This window comes from Neltuma alba, unplaced genomic scaffold (genome assembly GCF_004799145.2).
Source record: "Neltuma alba isolate B1F8T4 unplaced genomic scaffold, ASM479914v2 tig00010344_pilon, whole genome shotgun sequence".
Classification (NCBI taxonomy): Eukaryota; Viridiplantae; Streptophyta; class Magnoliopsida; order Fabales; family Fabaceae; genus Neltuma; species Neltuma alba.
In genome coordinates, this window is record NW_021635254.1 from 77,181 (window position 1) to 97,031 (window position 19,851).

A 19,851-nucleotide genomic window follows, 5' to 3' on the forward strand; every position below is an offset into this window, starting at 1 on the left:
TATGTTACAACCTCAGCCTAACAGAAGAGAATGGTTGAGACTCACTGTTAGGGTTCCTAGAGAGTAATGACATATAACAGTAAGCAGCTCAGATATATCTATCTTAAAGGGATATACAGTGGTCATAAACTAAAGGAAGATAATGATATCGAACAATGATAGAACAGCTACAGTGACTTATGAGAAGCAAATCAGCAATAAGTAAAAGGCATTAAACATGATATGACCACACAAGTAGCAAAATCTGCAAAATTCAAGTCAAGAGATAGAAGAAGTGAAGCTGTATGCGTTGCGAAAAACACAATAATCCCAGATGCACCATATATTCACATCTGAAACAAAAATGCTAGGAAATAGACTACGACAAACGTCAATATTCTAGTTAGCCGGGTGGATAAACCACTAGAAATGGATGTTTATTTTAAAGGAAAGCATATATCAACTGTGTATACAGAAATTTAAGATTTCTCGACATGAGAATTTGATGTGAAATTATACTACCAGCTTATGTAACTGTAGACTACATGATCTGTTAGCGTCCAGAGGAGCAATACAAAGAAACAAAAAGAATGTGACATGTGATTTGCAACAATAGCAACTCTAACCTAATTAATTCTATGGCCCCAGGACAAAAATTAGAAATATACAATAACATCAGACAAAGATCAAGCTAGGACAGAAAATTCAACCTCTAACAATCAAAATTGTTATCCTACCGTATATCCCTTGAAGGGAGCTGGGTGCCTCTAGCAGAAAACCAATGCTTCAGAGCTTCTGATGAGATACAATTAGCAATGCATTCAGCAAAATATGAACCGCTGCTTCATAGAGAGCTCCATCATAATGCATCCCATCATCTGTGCATCGGATCCCACAATTCCAACTCAGTGATCCTATATCTAGTAGTTGAAAGGGACCACCAAACTGCTGTAAAATCTGGCTTTTTTTAAGTTCTCTCTCATACGAAACTCTCATAACATCTGTCATCTTCTCCCTCTTCTCCTCTGTATTCAACATGGAGTTAATCAAAGTCGGCAAGCCAAGCCAAAACAAGTGTGATGATCTAGCCGACACAGAACCTGTTGTCGATCCCTCCGTGCCAAATTCTGGGGAGGTAGGCAAAAGTGACGTTATCGAGCTCCTTAGCAATTGTAGCGAGATGCCATAATCTGAAGCATTTGTTATGTGAAGCATATCCCATAGACCGGAACCCATTACCAAAACATCAGGGTAATTGCGACTTTCACGTAAACCCATTACCAAATCAGTTAAATTGCTTGTATAAGGTGCCCATATGAAATCCAATTTCATCCCAATCTCACTAACGACGATCTGATAATTGCTATGCCTCCTAAACAACGATGTTCGAGCCGATTCCATTTGCTGTGAATCCAAAACCAAACTTAGCAACGAAAGCGCGAAGAACCGCGATTGGGAATCACCCGCCACCATGACCCACGACCCATTAAGCAAATCCGCAACATCGGGCCGATTCAACTTCTGAAACTCACAAGAATCAACTGAACTAGATCGCCTCCAATACCAAGACTTGTCGTAATTTACAGAATTATTATTCAAAGGATCATAGTTGCTGCTAGCCCTCACTTCCCAATCAATTTCGTGCAGCAAAGAAAAGCAAGAATCGCGATCGTCCAAAACAACGATAGAAGACACAGAAGTGACGAAATCAGAAACTGAAGGAAAATAAGGAGTAAGGTGAACACCGACGGCGAGAGTGATGAACAGGGCGCCGCTGAAGAAGAGCATCTTGTTTCGGCTCAAATGCCAGCCTGCCATACCCATCGGCACAAAAAGCACCACACACGCCGCGAACAAACCCAACTGTATGGCCCCAAACATCGCCTTCTACGCGTCCTTCGGGGTTCCCAGATCCCTCCGAAAGTCACATCTATCTATCGGGCCTGCGAAGCATAGAATCCGAGAAAATGGCCGAACTTCTTCACCGAACTATTGTGCGAAAATTTATAAAGAGAATTGAGAGACGTAACGCAATTTCTAGGAAATACCATGGGAGATAGAAAATGAAGTGAGAATCAGAGATCTGAAGAGGGGAAAAAACAAAAATTCTACTTTTAAAAAAAAAAAATCCCGGGGAGGTGCTAGGGTTGGGGTCAAAGTTGGTGAGGAGAGTTAATGGCTTGGGAATGAAGGTAAAAATTGCAAACGAGCTGATGGGAACGTGATAACAAATGCAGACGAACGAAGGATTTGATTAAGAATTAGTGAAAGAGTTGACTGTTGAGAAGGATCATGAGGCATTGAGACGCAAGAATCGTTTATGGCGTCGGCTTGTTCAGAACCTGGAATTTATCAATGATTACACCAAGAACTACTGCAAATCGGCTGCGGGTCCCGCTCGTGAGTTTTGGTTCTTCACGCTCAAATTAAAGGAAATGGAACGTGAAAATTTCTTAAAGCTCCGTTTAATGTAAAGTTGGATCCTAAAAACAAGAAAAAATTGCAACAATATCCCACTCCAAAAAATTAAGGGATAATTAATCTCCGGATCTTTATAGTTTCATTTAATTTTTAATTGGGTCCTTATAAAAATTTTTCTTTTTATCAGGTCCTTTTAATTTTACATGTTTTTACTTAGGTCCCTCTATTTTTTTTTCTTTTTATTAGATCCTTATAATTTCACTTATTTTTTAATTAGGTCATTTGTCATTTTTAAAAAATTATTTATTAACTTTATTCTTTAAAATTAATTTCATTTTAAACTAATATTATATAATTGGACAAAATAATTAATGTAATCATTTAGTAATTAATAATTAATCATAATAATTAATTATACTTAAATATAAATTATTTATAATTATATTCTAATTTTAGAAAATTTTATTATTATAATTTAAATTTTATAATTATAAAAATCAGAATTGAAAAATAAATAATATATTCGTTTAACTAAAAATTTAAAAGAATATTAACATAAGATTTTTATGATAATTTATTTTTAGAATATTATTATTTATAGAATAAAGAATAAAAACTACAAGGACTTAATTAAAAATAAAGTAAAACAATAAGAACCTGATAAAAAGAAAAAAAATTATAAGGACTTGATTAAAAACATGTGAAAGTATAAGAACCTGATAAAAAGAAAAAAAATTACAGGGACCTCATTAAAAACCCATTAAGACTATAAGGACTTGCCTATTAATTATCCCAAAAATTAAATACAAAAAAATCTTTTAAAATTATCAAATCATTTTAAAATCTCAAAAAATCTTATTGTAAGAAATTTTATTTGTTTAGTTATCAAATTATTTTTATTTTTTAAAGAATATATTGACAATTGAAAAAACATTCATTAACAATTTAAGGTGTAATAATTAATAACTATCATGATAGGTATTAACAATATATTTTCTCACCACATTACAAAAATATAATATATAACTTGTCAATATCTGTCACGATAATTATTAATTATTACATTTTAAATTACCATTGTATACTTAAAAAAAGTATTTTGATAATTAAATAAATAAAATTTATTGTAATAAAATCTCTTCAGACTTCATATTAATTTAATAATTTTAAGAAATTTTTTTGTATTTAATTTTTTTAAATCGAACCTTGTTACAATTTTCCTAAAAACCCCTCCTTCCTAAATGACACTGAAGTGTTTTTACTTTGTACTTTTATTTAATTTTAAGTTAAAAAAATAAATTGGTTTACACGGTTGAGCAAACTAAGTTAAGTGGATAGTGTTATAATTTCGCTGTTAAAATTTAACTTGTTTTTGTTTTGATTCTTTTTTCAAGAATTAAAAACTTCATTTTAGGAACAAATTTTTTTAAAAAACAGATGAAGATAAAATCAAATTTTAGAGATTAAAACTATTTTTTTGAATTTCAAGAATCAAACTTAAAATAAGTTTAAATTTCAAAACCAAAATCAAATAACAAATTTCAAATTTTAGAAGCTAAAAATAATACTACTTCTGATGTTTAATATAAGAGTTTATTTGACTTTTATTTTAATTTTAAATATAAGACTCAAATCTACTTTGTCTCTTATATTTATTCGTTTTTTTTCTTAAAATAGACTTTGTAATAATAGTAATTCTAATCAATATACTTGATTAACAAAGATATTTTAGAAAAGACAACACCTATTTATTACAAATAACTAACTTAACTAATTTTTTTAATCTATTCAAATTAGTCAATTAACTCTTATACGACCTCCAGTCTTTAATATAAGAGCTCGTTTGACTTTTATTTTGATTCTAAATATAAGTTCTAATCAATTTTATCTCTCATATTTATTTTTTTTCTTAGGGTCATTATTATAATAATAGTAGTTTTAACCAATAATATTTTAGGAAAGACAATACCTGTTTATTATAAATAATTAACTTAACTAATTTTTTTAATCCACTCAAATTAATTAACTAGTTCTTATATTAAAAATCAGAGTACCAAAAGTGGTATTAACCAAGTTCCTAGTAGTTAATGTCTTGTAAGTGATCAAACTCATAGACCAAGTTGCATCCCTTTCTTTTCCTTTTTCAAACTCGAGACCAGCAACTTGCCATTTGCATTGCTGGCAATCAATTTATATAGATTTTTCTCATAACCAATTATTATACAACTTATTATTATTATTATGGATTATTCTTTTTTCTTAAAAAAATATCATGTAATGTATGGTCTTATGTCCAGTTGAATTATTGGGCCCAAAAAATAAGGGTGAAAGGGCAAAAATACCCATGAACAATTATCATATGTGCAGCTGGCACTATAAACAAATCATGGGTCCAAATATGCTCATGATGATTTCAAAAGGACTTTGTTTTACCACAGCCGTTAGACCCAGAAAATGTTCGTCGATTTTGAGCTGTGGGTCCCATTTTCCCATCCATGTGTCATCCAGGTTGACTTGTAACACTGCGTGGTTGAAAGGTTTGACCAAAATGAAAGGGTAAGGTGGCAAAGCTGAGTGTACACGTGGCTTACTAAGTCGTATTATTTTTATTTGACCAGAAGGGAAATCATATTGATGGAGAGAAAAGTGTTGCCCTGTTGGAAAAAAGAAGAAGAAGGGAGACCACGTGCGAATAGGAAAAGACGAGTAAGTATTAAGAGGAGAAGAGGGCACAGTTAGAACGCGATTGGAATGAAGAGAGCGGCAATGAAAACAATGGCTCTTGATAGAAAAAGATGTTGAGAGAATCGAATGAAGCAAGAAAGTGAGAGGGAGGGAAAGATTCTGAAGGCGTAATTTTAGCGAACACAAGTGATAAGATTCTACTAGGGTTACGGGTTGAGGAAGATCACAGGTAAGCATCGTTGGGACCCAGAAATTGTTGTTCTCTAGTGTGTACAGTGAAATGTCATTGAAGCCCTTGATTGATTTTTTGTATTATTTTTGTTATTGACAGTGTAATGGATTCGAAAGGGATGGTCAATGCTGATACAAAGGGTGAAAATGGGGAGGAACTGCTACAAGAGAAGCATGCAAGGTTGGTTATTAAGTACAGAGAAATTTATATTCTTGAAAAAAGAACTTGGGAACAAACGAAGATTCATTTGTGAGGGGGACATAACAGCATAGGGGATAGTATAGGAGATACCGGATGGTGTGGGCAAAATGAGAGAGGGCAAAATGACGCGAATGACAGAGGTGAGGAATAAGAGGTTATAGAAGACATTGATGTGTTAGATGATTTCGATGATAATGATAGAGAGGGGAAATTTAGTCCTAATATAAATGAAATTAGGTACTCTGTTGATGATGTTAATGAACTTGTGGATATTGGTGATATAAATGAGGTTATGTACAATGTTGGTAAGGTAACTGAACATGTGGACCCTGTTGATGAAGTAAATGAAGTGTACGAGAGTGTTGATGATGTAAATGAGAGTGGGAGGGGTTCTAGTGAGGGCCTAGTTTTTCCAGGTGAGAGTGCAAGATTTTAAATCGAGGATGAGGAGCAGATTTCAGGAGATTCTGATAGTGAAGATGTAAGTTATGTGGCAGAAAATGCAAGCTCTAATACAGAGGAGAATGTTGAGTCAGATTTAGAAGTTGAAGCTAGTGATGAAAGTGAGGATGAGGAGGAAGGCCCACAATATGATATTGGGCCTCTAGAAGAAGTAAGAGAGGGTGTCAATTAGTGGGCTCAGCTAGCAGGCCCTTCTTCATGTTGGGCATGACCTTTGTGGACAAGCAGGACCTTAAGAGGGCTTTGGATAGACATGCAATAACTAAAGGAGTAAACCTGAGAATGGCTAAGAGTGATAAAAGATTGGTAAAGGTAGTGTGCGAAGAGGGATGTCCTTTTATGTTGTATGCTTCACGGGATGGGCAACAAGTTGGTTTCATGGTGAAGACCTTGTGTCCAGAGCATAGATGTGCTATGATGTATAAAAACCCTAGAGCCTTCGTGCAGTGGTTAGCTGAACATTTCAAAGAAAAAGCCCAAGAGAGCCCTCATTTCAAGATCAATGAGATGAAGAAGGAGGTTGAGCATGAGTTTAAGGTCCATGTTAGTATACACAAGTATAAGAGAGCAAGGAGGAAGATCATGGATGACATGGCAGGTAGCTTTAAGGATTAGTTTGCAAAGTTAGAGGCTTACTGCAATGAATTGAGAATCCCAAATCCAGGATCAGATCTAAGTATGGAGTTGAGTAATGAGGCACTAAAGCAAGGTAGAAGGGTTTTTAAAAGGATATATCTCTGTTTCAATGCTTTTAAGGCAGGTGATCATCAAATTTTCACTATTTTTAATCTCTAAATTTATTTGCTAGCTATATTAATCTGTTAAACTTGTAGGTTGGGTGGAAAGAAGCATGCAGGCCATTAACTGGGCTCGATGGCACTTTTCTTAAAGGTAAATCAAAGGGAGTGTTACTTACTGCTGTTGAGATCGATGCCAATGATGCTCTCTATCTATTAGCATTTGCACTAGTTGAAAGGAAAATGGTCTTTAGTGGGAATGGTTTCTTGAATGGTTGCGAATTTCATTGGTCTTGAGGTCTGGTTCTACTTTAACCATTATGTCAGACATGCAGAAGGTAACTATATTATTATTGTTGATTATTTATAAACTTTGACATCAATGTATGACTGATTAACTTGTGTTGTTAGGGATTGGACAATGCTGTCACTAATGTGCTTCCTAAGGCAGAGCATAGATTTTGTGCAAGACATATATATGCTAATTGGAGCAAAACTTGGAGGGGCGTTGAGTTAAAGAAAAAGTTTTTTACTTGTGCATGGAGTTCTTTTGTAGAAGAGTTCAATGACAACATGAAAGCTCTTGGTGCACTACACAAACAAGCAGCAGCTGCAACACTAACATATAATCTAACTACTTGGGTAAGAGCATTCTTTACCCCAAGATGCAAGTCTTGGATGGTAGACAATAATATTAGTGAGAGCTTCAACTCCTGGATTGATGGGTATAGATATCTTCCAGTGATTAGGATGTTTGATGGCATTAGGTTGAAGATGATGGGGAAATGGGTTGAGGGTGAAACCAATATGAACAACTAGAATGGTATTTACAGCTGAAGGTTGGGGTTATTTGAGGCTAATAGGTTGTTATCTGTTCATTGTAGAGTCTTTTTCAATGGGGATGAAGGTTATGAGGTAAGTGGGGGACAAGATAAGCATACTATGTATCTTAATAGGGAGATGTGCACATGTAAGGCATGGGATTCAACTGGAATCCCATGCCAACATGCAATTTATGCAATGTATCACTCAAAAATAGATCCCTTTTCCCAAATCTCCCATTACTACCATATAGACACCTATATAGCTAGCTATAGGACAAACTTCTAGCCAGTTAGGGGCAGACAATTCTGGGATATGGACAAATTCCTCCCAATGCAGCCACCATCTATTTCTGCCTTGCCTGGAAGACCTAGGAAAAAGAGAAAGAGAATGGAAGAATCACAGAGGAGGCTCAACAAGGGTATGTCTACCTAGAATGCAGAACAAAATACTCAGCAACAAGCCCCTCAACTTGAGAAGTTGAGCAAACAAGGTCGCATAGTGAGATGTAGTTACTGTCGCACACGTGTAAAGAGGTAATGATACTTTCTATTTTTTTTCAAGTTTAATTGTTAATTAGTATTTGTTGACTCCATTCGAACCTTTTGTTTTGCAGGCACCTCCTTTAAGTGCTGCCCCTTAACCAAGGAAGAATAGAAGAAAGCAAAATGAGCCACAATCACCCACTCGCTCCCAACCATCAACACACCCTCAATCTCTCTTCCAACCATCAATATAGCCTCCATCTCTCTCCCAACAACCTAAGCCTCAGACAAGAAGTGTGTACAAATCAAGAGTGGTCACTAGAATGGGTCTGAGAATTGATGAAAATACAGGGAGAATTCTTCAATTTGTGAGTCACCATTATTGATATCTAAATTTCTTTATTCATGCAGCCTAGAATGAGTTCAGAAATTGTGCTTCATGAGGCAACCCCACAAGAATATCTGCAACATTATCCTAAACCCCAGACCAAATTCCTAATACCAAATCAGAGGGAATTGAGAAGGACACGGGGTACTGAGTCAAATCAACCACATGGTTGTAGAAGGATTAATTTCAACACACAACCATCTGAACTCCCATTAGGCCCCCAGGTCTCCAATGGAGAGGAAACCCAAGTATTATAACTTCACAACTCCTTGCACAGAGACAGAGCTTCGTTGGAAATACAACTAGGAGCAGATCAAACAACTTTGATATATAGCCTGCTATGCTGTCATTATCTACATAATTAATAGTGACATATAGGGTATATTTTGAATGAAGTGTATGGCATAAGGGATCCCTTTCTTTTTGGTGACTTTGACTTTGTCTTGGGATGTATACAGATATTTGTGGTCTTTTTTGTATGTCAGAGGCAATGTGTTGCCAATGCCACGCTTCATTTTCCAATATTTGGTCTCACTTTGACCTTTAGGATGACATTTGTATGACAAATGTTTATGGTCTATTGTGTATGTCCATATATTTTTGATTTATTTTGTATGTCTCATTTGCTTCAGCTTGCTTCAATTCTGTTGTTAATATATTAATAGATTGTTTTCAATCTTAAGATTTTTAAATCAAAATACAAAATTTTCCATCATGCTTTTTTACCAAAATAATCATAACCTTTCAAATACTTTCATTGATAACCAAACAGGAAATACACCACTAATCAATAGTTAACTCATACATTCTTACATTTTCTACTATCACTTGTTCACTCTCAAATTACTAATTACCTTCCCAAATACAAAATCACCACCCATACCCATGTCATCATGAATACAGCCACAACAATTTTCAATTTATTTTCAGCCTTTCTTACTTCACTTTCCCTTGTCTGAGTCCTACATGTTAGCTTCCTCAATTCTCCATGGATTGCATCAACCTCATTACACAACCTTCGACCATCGTTTGCTCTTCAGATCATGGAATTCTCATCATACAATTTGTCAATATCATCCAATAGCTGCTTAATCACAATGTTTGCCCTCTTATTGAACTCATCATCGTGCCAAGCGAAGTAGCCACAACCCCCATCCTGTCAAAGTTCATAACCACCGTCTAATCAATATCAAAACACCAATCTAATTGAAAATGCTAACTTTCTTACGTGGTAGTAGTGTCGACACCTATAGAACCTCCTCCCAAGGTTACTTTCTGTACATGCTGTCCAATGTGGAGCCACCAATAGGGGTGGAAATAGGCCAGGCGGCCTGTCAGGAGTCTGTGGCCTGGCCTGACCTAGCCTATTTAGATATCAGACCAGGCTCAGACCTGTAAAAAGGCCTGTTTACTTTATTAGACTAAGTTTAGACCTAATAGTAAGCCTATGAGGCCTGTCAAGCGGCTTGGGCCTGTTATCTTTTTTTTTGTGGGTTAAAATTGTAAATTGACAGGAGGGAATTTGCTATTCTGATTGGTTAATTGAGAAAACTCCACCCACATAAATGTGTTATCTATAGCCTATTGCATGCTTCATTTCATTTTCATTCTCTATAATAAAAATAATTGATGTATGTATAATGACACATATTTGAACAAAGAAAGAAAACATAAATGCATTAAAAAAAATAAAAGCATCATTCATTTATTTGATCCATACTTTTCATATTAATCTTATATAGAATATATATATATATAGAATTGACCTATTATGTTTTAGACTGTATATACATGTGCTCAATCTAATTCTTATTATAGTAGTTGCTTAATTAATTTAAATAAATAAATAAATTATAATAAATGTATTTTTTTTTTTTAAAACAACCATGTGTAACAACAAGATCAAATATCATTTTGTTAGTAAATTAGTTTGAATAAATGATAAATTTAAAATATAAAAGGGATTAAGGATGTTTCATATTTTAAACTAGATCTAGTCATCAATTAATTTTTATACTAGAGATAGGATGAAGTGATATTTTTATATCAGAGTGAAATTATGTTTTCTAATAATTTTTCATATTAGATTTTTTTTGGGCCTAAGGGAGCATGTTTTACAAATTGTGTTAATTTGATAATTTCATACTTTTTGTTTGCATTTTAGATAAATTAGGTTGAATTATTGTAATTTTGAATTGATTTATGTGTGTTTAAAATTTGGTAAAAAAACAGGCCTGATTACAGGCTAGATTCAGGCCAATTAAAAGGCCTTTCACAAGCCGCAAGCCAGGCTCAGACTAATAGGCCTCACCACAGGCCAGGCCTGTTAAGGGTGACGCCTGGCCTGTTTCCACCTCTAGCCACCAACCTATGGTGGCAGTATCTTGTCGGACGTTCGTAATTATCCTCATGACTTGGTGCCCTCATCAAAGCCACTCTCCTTTTACTTCTCGTTATTGTCGAAGAAGATGAAGACACCATCTACTTCTTTCTCACCACTTCATTCTGTGAACCCACTAAATCGTAACCTTGGACCTCAATAATGGCTTCAGAAAAGTTGGGTTTCGACTTTAATGGTAGAGATATCAGTCTTTGATGCTGCCTTCAATGCTTTCTCCTCACCTGCCATATTTGATGTTCAAATAACAATTTATTTCAGTGTTACAAGCCAGCCTGGATGACACATGGACGGGAAAATGGGACCCACAGCTCAAAATCGATGGATGTTTTTTTGGGTCTATCGACTATGATAAAACAGAACCCTTTTGAAATCATCATGAGCATATTTGGACCCACGGTTTGTTTATGGTGCTAGCTGCACATATGCTAATTGTTCATGGGTATTTTTCCCCTTTCGTCCAAAAAATAACGAGGTTTTTCCTAGTCCAAAAATTCTGCGTCGAATCTCCAAATCCTCATGCCTGATTCTCAAGGGTTCTTTTGTGAGATATTTGGATAGAAACTAAACTATAATTTTAAAAATACTTTTACTGTATACGAAGTAAATATACGAAGGAATTTGTCTCATTTTGCGAAAAGTTATGTTACCAAACACTCCTTGTGTTAGAAAGCAAAAGCCCAAAATGATACTCCTCCCGTCCTTAATATATGATCTAATTATTGATTTACTTTTATCCATAAATATAAGACCTATTTCTCATATTTATTAATTTTTTCTAAATTACCCTTATAGATACTTCCTCAACCATAATCAAGTAGAAGAGGAAGAAAGGATATTAAGGAAGATAATTATGATGTTTTAGGAAAAATATATCATATTTCTTATAATTAAATAACTTATCTAACTCTTTAATCTAATCAAATTAATAAAATAAGTCTTATATTAAAGATTGAAGGAGTATTATACACTCTAAAAAGGCTAGGGATTTTCCTGTTAGCTTTTTTGCCTTTTTTATTTGAAGAAAAAACCCCAAGTAGGCAAGTAGCTGACGCAGAATAGTAAAAAAAAAAAAAAAAAACACAGAAGGATCTGGACCGTGAAGGCATTCTGGAGCAAACAAACAATCGCAGATTCACCGGCTTCCTGCAGAATTGGGAGGAGTGAGGGGACGGCACTTCCTCTTTTCCCCTTCCCCTGATCACTCCAAATTCCAAGTTCGAAGCTTACTCGTGGTCTACGCCTGCCTCGCCTCGGCTCAGCTCCAATTTCTCGCTTTTGTCGCGACGTGGGGTGATAGCGCCACTGGGAACGATATAGCACATAGAACCGAAGGAAAAGAGACAGTGGATCAAGGGAAAAACAAGTAATCCAGCGCATCAGTCTGCGGTCCCTGTCGTTCTTCAAGCTCTTTGGAGTCAACTGAAGAAAGGTATATTCAGTGTTGTATTTTGGGTTTCCTTGATTTTCACGCTTGTATTTTGGTTTCTCCTTTTTGACTTGGTTCAGTGAGGAAGGGATTTTTGGGGTGCTTTATGATGATCTGAGTGGACTTTATGTGTTATCTGTTATGGATTTTGCTATCGTTTTGTTTTGGATAAAGAAGATAAAGTGAATTCTGCTTGCAGTCTTTTGTCATTGTTGTAATTTGTTTTTCTGTTAGATATAGCGAGCTTGATATGTCTCTATTTGCTCGTATGTCGTGATTGTGGATAAAAAATTATTATTGCAAATCCGAATGCTGGTGCTTGTGTTGCCTAAATGGATCTGATATTAAATGTCAGCGTGCCTGAATGTTTCCGTGTCTCGGTTTATTGCAATTTTGGTCTTTTGGATATGAAATTTGTGATTCGTTAGGCTTTCTTCAAGTATTTGCTACAGTTATCACTTGTATTTCAGTCTAAATCTTCCTAGCTTGTTCACTGTCTGAGTTGTGAAGTATAGTTTCAACTTGATTTCTAGCTTGTAAGTTTGGTGTAAACTCTTTCAGATATCGCCTGCTGTCCTAGTCATTTTTAAAACCGGTCATATTGTTTTTAGCTTAAAATTGAGTGCTAATCCTGTTCATTGCCTGGATGCTTAGCGTTTTTAGCTGGGTATTGTGTACAAATTCTGTTCAGAGCTTTCTTGCTGCCCCAGTGATTCTTAGCATGGTTTTAACTTTTGTGATTGGCAGAGCTGTGAAAATGGGTTAAACTCATATGTTGGTCTATTTAGCTCATCAACTCATATAACAAAGAAGTTTTTTGATCTTCTTTTAATCTCCTACTAATGCAATACTCGTTTCAGTTTCAGACCCCCGCCATCACAATTCACTCTTGTACAGCAGACAGTATATATATCCACTTCTCCGGCAACTGGGACACATTTAAATTGTATCAAGAAGTGCATAGAGGGAGGGGGAGACGAGCCCCATTTTTGAAGAGGAATAGATGACGGATGCACAAAAGTATGTATGGGACGGGGCCATTCCTCTTCAGATTCATCTCCATGAATCTGAAGTTACCACTCTCCCTCCTCCTCCACCTGCCCTGGTATTCTGCCTCCTTTTCCCCAAAATACCTTTTATCTTTGTTATTGAATTTGAAAGGTCTCCTTTTCATCTCGAGCTTTTACTTTGCCTGATCTTGGTTTCTTGTATTAACATCTTCTGGAAAACTATTCTATAACTTATTTATGACAGACTCCCCCCCCCCCCCAAAAAAAAAAAAAACCTCGGTTTCTTGCTGCCTCAGCATCCCTTCAGACCTTACATTTTTGTGCTTCTTGATCAAGCTTTACTGGAGATTTACTGATGCTAATCTATGTCTATATATCTATAAAATCTTGTGGGTCCCGTGCCTTACCTGAAGTGCTAGCTCAATGCATTTTAGGCTACATGTAATTTTGTCTTTTCTTGCATTTCGTGCAGGGGTAAATTATAGGTGTTTATGTATTTGGTGAATTATGATTGCCACTGAGTTGTCTTTCTTTATAAGATGAATATTTTTATAATGTGAACAACAAAAGTAATTAAGTCATTGACTCTGCTCTAGTAAGTTTGAACTAAAACACTACTTGTTGCATAAAATCTTTTGCGGCTGTTTTTCACATCCTCATTATTTTGGTCCTTTTTTAATGGAAAAGTTCTCATCCTCATTATTTTGGTCCTTCAATACTGTCAACTCTGTAGACAAACTGAACCCTTTTCTAATCCGTCAAGAACTGATTAACTGTTTGATTGGTTTGTATATACTTTTATTCCCCTATTGATGACAAAAAAATTGTTATGTAGCAAAAAGGGTTTAATTTTCAGAGGCACACGCACCTCACTGCCTTTTTTATTTAGGACATCTCCTGGTGATTTTGTTGAAAAATACTATATTTTCTTGAATAAGAAAAACGTGGATGCAAATGAATAACACATGTTTTATGTAACATGATAAATCTTTCCTGCATGGGTGTTATTTTAACTACAGCTTTGATATAACGTTTTCAGGATATGTATGAGTGTATCTGAATTTAATCAAAAATATATATCTTTTTGTGGGATCAGGTTTTAGCTCCTCGGAGAGGATACTTGCCTTTGTTGATTTCTATCATAAAGCCTTATTTCAGCGCTACACTTCCCCCTGGAGTAGATACAATTTGGTTTGAATACAAAGGATTGCCTTTGAAATGGTATGTTGTAATTATTCATTCATAAAATCGCAAACTCAAATGACAATATACCTAACAGCAAATCTTTTGCATCAAGTTTCACCATTGCTTTGCCTCGTTTTCCATGCTTTAAATTACTTCTTTGTGAATGGAATGGACCATTTGGCGCATGATTGCTGGTTCAAATTGGTTATAGTCAAATTTAAATATATTATTGTCATTCAAGCCTTCTCCTTGTTTGATTACCCTAGTAGGACTTTATATTTTCTCTTTTTATGTTTCTCTTCTCATAATGTAATCTTATTTTATGAAGAAAAACCTGTAAATATGAGGAAAGTTGACTCTGGATTTCTATTTGTCAAAATCATATTTTACATTTCAATATATCTAATTATGCACAACGTCAGTTCTGTGTCATTGTTACAGTTTAATAGCTGCCTGTGCGATGATACTTGTTAAAAGGAATATTACTAGATGGACTTGTCCAGAATGACAATTAAAGCAAAAGAATATTCAGATGGATTGCACTTTAGTCCAGAGACAGACTAAAATTAACTTCTGACAGACTGACATCATGTTAAAACGTCTCCCTGGAAGCAAGCTTGCAGGGAGTTGGAGTCTTTATTATTTATATGAGTGTATACTCCGTCATATTAAAAATTAGATGGCTGTGTTCAATTTATTTCTCTTCAATCATGAGTTAACATTTTTGTACCTTCTCTTCACGGTAAATCCATGTGGTATTAGTTGGGAAATAAAGTGGTTTAGCATTTATCACTACCTTTTGTTGGGGAAAAAAAAATTGTTCCGATTTGTATTCCTTTTCCATCAATACCTTTGTTGGCACTGCATATTTGTTCATGGCTATCGAACTGCCATCTTTACCATTCATAGAATGTTGAATTTGAACTCTTACAATTGTTTATTTGTCATCTCTCATGCAGGTATATTCCAACTGGAGTCCTTTTTGATCTGTTATGTGTGGAGCCTGAACGACCTTGGAATTTAACAGTAAGGACTTTCCAAATGTCTCACGAACCTATTATTTGGGGAGATTTGTCAACTTGATAGTGTTTTAGTTTGTTCATGTAACGTTCTATACTTGGGTCATTCAAACATAATGTACATGAAATGCCAATAAAATTTTATACATGTTGTTCCTACACATTCACATAAATGTTTTTGTTTTCTGAACAGAGGTAGTGCCTATTTTCCAAATCTAATGGAAGTGCTTGAGTTGCGTTGAAGGGAAATGAGGGGGGGGGGTGTAAATATAAAGTTAGGTTGAGCATCTGAGTACGCTCGTATGAAATTTAAACTGCTTTACTCCAATGAGTTTTCTAACCTGATTCTCTCTACTATTATTTGGGGAGATTTGTCAACTTGATAGTGTTTTAGTTTGTTCATGTAACGTTCTATACTTGGGTCATTCAAACATAATGTACATGAAATGCCAATAAAATTTTATACATGTTGTTCCTACACATTCACATAAATGTTTTTGTTTTCTGAACAGAGGTAGTGCCTATTTTCCAAATCTAATGGAAGTGCTTGAGTTGCGTTGAAGGGGAAATGAAGGGGGGGGGTGTAAATATAAAGTTAGGTTGAGCATCTGAGTACGCTCGTATGAAATTTAAACTGCTTTACTCCAATGAGTTTTCTAACCTGATTCTCTCTACTCTCTTTTTTGCAGGTACACTTCAGAGGATATCCAAGTAATATATTGCTACCCTGTGAAAGTGAAGACAGTGTAAAGTGGAGCTTTATCAACTCATTGAAAGAGGTTAGTGTTCTTTTTCCTTGATATTGTGCCATTGAGACTTTTTCAGTGTATGTAGTGTATATGCTTCATTTTCCTTCAAGGAACTTTCTAAATTTAAATTGCTAAGTTGTTTTTGAGATAGCTTATATAAAGGCACTTATATAGGCATAAAATCTATCTTAGGATATTAACCTTTTATTATTGAAGTTGAGTAAATATTTGGAATGTTTGAGGATTATTCCTTGTCTTTGGTTTCTCTTCCCGGCCAGAGTATAATATTCTAGAGGATCTTTGTTCCATCCATGTGCCATTGAGAATTTCTTTCAGCAAGTTGACATCATCATCAGCAAATTCTCCTATGCAACTTTTTATTCACAGTATTTGTGTGTCTGCGTTGTCTGCCATCAATCTGCATATCAGTATGTCAAGTCCCATGAGTGTGAAGAGCAAACTACGGTTGGCAAAGGGGAAAAAGAAGAGCATGCTAATTTATGTCGGCTTGCATTCCTAAAACTGCTGTCTCTTCCAATTGAAAATACGGGAAATTTTAACTGTTCTTGTTTTCAATATTCTAACTGAATTTTTCCTGCAGGCTGCATATATTATACTTGGGAACTGCAAGAATGTCATGAACATGTCTCAAACTGATCAGGTGGAGCTCTGGCAATCTGTTTTAAAGGGTATGTCAGCTAGCTAGATATTTGTTGTTAGTACTTTCTTCATAAGCCTGTTTATTTATTTTTCTGAGATCCCATTTAAGTGTTTTATATTCTACAAATGAAAAGCCCTGGTCCAAAGGAATTTCTGTTGACTAGATTTAGTTCAGTTTTCTCTTCAACAAAGTAACTTCCCTGATGCTTATGAAGTCATAAAATTTCCTTGCTATGTTCCTAAAGGAATTTATGGCGGGATATGATTAACTTAATTCTCATCTTACATTAACCAGTCTTGCAGGGAAGATATTATGCTTCTTTTGGCGTTAAATTTCAACCTTTTTCCTGGTGTTCCATTTACTCTATTGGGCACTATATTATTTATAGTATATGCACAGCAGCATGTTAGAGCACTGTTTAAAACATATTGAGATATTTGTTTGCAATATGATAATTTTTTTCTGTATGCTTGTAGTTTTACCTGTTGTACCGGCTTTGGATTATTAGTTATCTGTCAACACTCATTGTACCGGCTTTGGATTATTAGTTATCTGTCAACACTCATTTTCATTGCAGGTAATTTGGATGCCTATCGACGGGTGTCATTTAAGCTTAAGCTTGGAACTTTTGAAGATGAATTTGTGGCACATAGTGATTCAAACGCAAAAAAATCTCAACAAAGTGCTGGGGAGACAGATGTGGCTGCACAAATGAAGATAGGTGAGCACCATGGACATGCTGCTTCTTGCATGATTCTTAGTGACTTGTTGGCTCTCAGTAAAGCCTGATTGCAAGGGAAGTTTAGGGACATTGCCTTTATGGTCTTAGATACAATGATGGGTTTTATGGCATATTTCTGTTTGATGGTGACTTTGGCTGCCATAAGATGATGGGATTAAATAGGTTTAAGGTGCCCTGATTAGAGGGAATCCTGGAACTTCTATGATTCCTGGACTTTCTAGCGTTGCATATTTGCCTTATCATTCTATTTTCTACTCATCTGTAACCTTCGAATGGTGTGTGCTTTTGTTGTAAACTTGGTACCTATACTTTGACACGATGGGATTTGAGCTTCAATCTACGTAAACCACAGTAGAATCTACATATATATTTCAGAGGTTACTAGGGAAACTTGTTGCATTATTCTTCTTTTCTTCGGAGATCTTATATTCATAGTGTCACTCGGTTTTCCCTTAAAATATAGCATATTAATCAATATCATCTTCTGATTTATAACTCCTATTTGGATTTTTTTTAAGAAAAAATTGTTGACTTGGATTGGTGCCGAGTTTGTACTTTTGACCATTCTCAAACTTCGTTGATTACAAAGTATGACCCTTTTTCAGGTAGAATTCCTGTTCGACTCTATGTATGGACTGTCAGTGAGGATTTTGATGATTTTGAAAATGTACCTTCAATTGATAGCTGGGACAAAGTCTCTTATATAAATCGACCTGTTGAAGTTCACAAGGAAGAAGGTAAGCCATGTTTTATAGAGGATATTTGTTTACCTTTAAACTTAAAACTGTTTATCTTCCATGTTTATTATTTCTTTTATCATTAGAAAAAAACTCATGGGAAGCTGCATTTTGTTGAAAGGATTTTTATCTGACAATTTTTGTTTCCTTTCATTTGCTCAAGTTTTTTCCTCCTTCTTGTACTGTATGTTCTTCTCATTTTATTAGTTATTATTAGGATTAATGTTAGTTCAAATTGTGCTGATAATTTGGGATTCATTAGGAGGTTTGGCTTCTTTCTTGCCTCATATATGAATGCTGTCTCCAATAAAATTCATATCAAGTATCATTAACTGAAAGTTCACCTAATCATCTCTCGGGTCACTGGTTCGTCAAGAATGATGAGGGCATCTTGGAGGTTATTCTGTCCACCTCCTGGTAGGGATGGATTATTTCCATTGCCAACCCTCATGTGTCAAACATTTCCTTCAAATTGTCACATTTCTTATCATTCTTATCATCTTGTGCTAATTAGCCCCATGTGTCTATCTGGTGCTATTTACTCTTGCGCTACAGGCAAGTACTTCAGCTTGAGAGATGCGGTTGAAAACCTTCTACCGGAGTTTTTCCCAGAAAGGAACATTGCTGATGAGGGGGATCCAAGCACCAAGCAAAGTGCAGAAGAAGGGGGAGAAAATTCATGTGATCCTGTTTCACTTTGCTCCCAACTCGAGAATGCTGAAATCAAGCTTGTTCGCATTCAAGGGATAGAACCAAAATTGGAGATACCCTTTTCTTGGGTGGTGAGCAACCTAATAAATCCCGAGCATTTTCTTCACATATGTGTCTGCTTGAAAGTTTCAGAAGCCAGAACTGAGCAGTAGGTGAAATTTTCATTATTTGAGTGGCGTATATTTATTAGGATCTCAAAAGATGCAATTCTTTTGTAAATACAATGTACAGAGCGATTTATAGTTACATTCTTTTCATTATTCGTTTGCTCCTTTTTACGATAGCAGATGTTATTTGTTAAGGGGATGAATTTATCCCTTATCAACTAATCCAATGAAACGGTACTGATTCTCCATGGAAGTGTAGATTTATTTCATTTCAATGCGTTCGACCTCCTATATCAGATATTCCTCAGTTTTTCATATAGTACTTCAAAATTTGGATTTTTCCTTATTTCATCATGCGTGTAAATGCTGTGTTTCATGTTTGTATTAATGTAATGTAATTTTAAATCAGTGATAAGGTAGGTGTTCAAGGTTAGGTTTGTGTACTCGTCGGACATTGAGGTTGGCACTGTATGTATATTTGAGTCTGAAGTCTGAACTGCTTTAAGGATTTCAATACTGGACTGCTTACATGCTAGCTGTAAACACCAATGAATTTGGTATCATATTGGATGGCCCTGGGCAGGCCCGTTTTCCATTCAAGTCAAATCCCTTTAGAAAAGAAATTCCTAAGATGAACTTACTGTCATCAACAACAGTAGCAACTAGTCCTACCTTATAAAGTGAAATTGGC

General features: G+C 35.3%; 2 protein-coding genes and 1 long non-coding RNA gene across 4 annotated transcripts; 2 read left to right on the forward strand and 1 right to left on the reverse strand.

Annotated features, from left to right (window-relative positions):
- Nucleotides 1–395: 395 nt before the first annotated feature.
- On the reverse strand, nucleotides 396–2,363 carry LOC114755866 (uncharacterized). The gene has a single exon (XM_028944755.1). The coding sequence runs from the start codon at nucleotides 1,858–1,860 to the stop codon at nucleotides 766–768; it is 1,095 nt and encodes a 364-aa protein (XP_028800588.1). The 5' UTR covers nucleotides 1,861–2,363; the 3' UTR covers nucleotides 396–765.
- Nucleotides 2,364–5,082: 2,719 nt separating this feature from the next.
- LOC114755868 (uncharacterized) lies at nucleotides 5,083–9,020 on the forward strand. The gene is made up of 3 exons (XR_003741362.1): nucleotides 5,083–5,314; nucleotides 5,417–8,075; nucleotides 8,156–9,020. It is a non-coding gene; the product is annotated as an uncharacterized LOC114755868 (long non-coding RNA).
- A 2,897-nt stretch (nucleotides 9,021–11,917) lies between these two features.
- LOC114755862 (autophagy protein 5) lies at nucleotides 11,918–19,435 on the forward strand. 2 transcript variants are annotated; one of them, XM_028944749.1, is made up of 9 exons: nucleotides 11,918–12,242; nucleotides 13,100–13,344; nucleotides 14,346–14,470; nucleotides 15,394–15,460; nucleotides 16,143–16,232; nucleotides 16,804–16,891; nucleotides 17,441–17,584; nucleotides 18,211–18,342; nucleotides 18,898–19,435. In XM_028944749.1, the coding sequence occupies exons 2-9, from the start codon at nucleotides 13,243–13,245 to the stop codon at nucleotides 19,203–19,205; spliced, it is 1,056 nt and encodes a 351-aa protein (XP_028800582.1). In that variant the 5' UTR covers nucleotides 11,918–12,242; nucleotides 13,100–13,242; the 3' UTR covers nucleotides 19,206–19,435. The 2 variants fall into 2 exon arrangements, with proteins under 2 accessions (XP_028800582.1, XP_028800583.1); XM_028944750.1 differs by having other exon boundaries at nucleotides 13,106–13,344.
- Nucleotides 19,436–19,851: the final 416 nt, after the last annotated feature.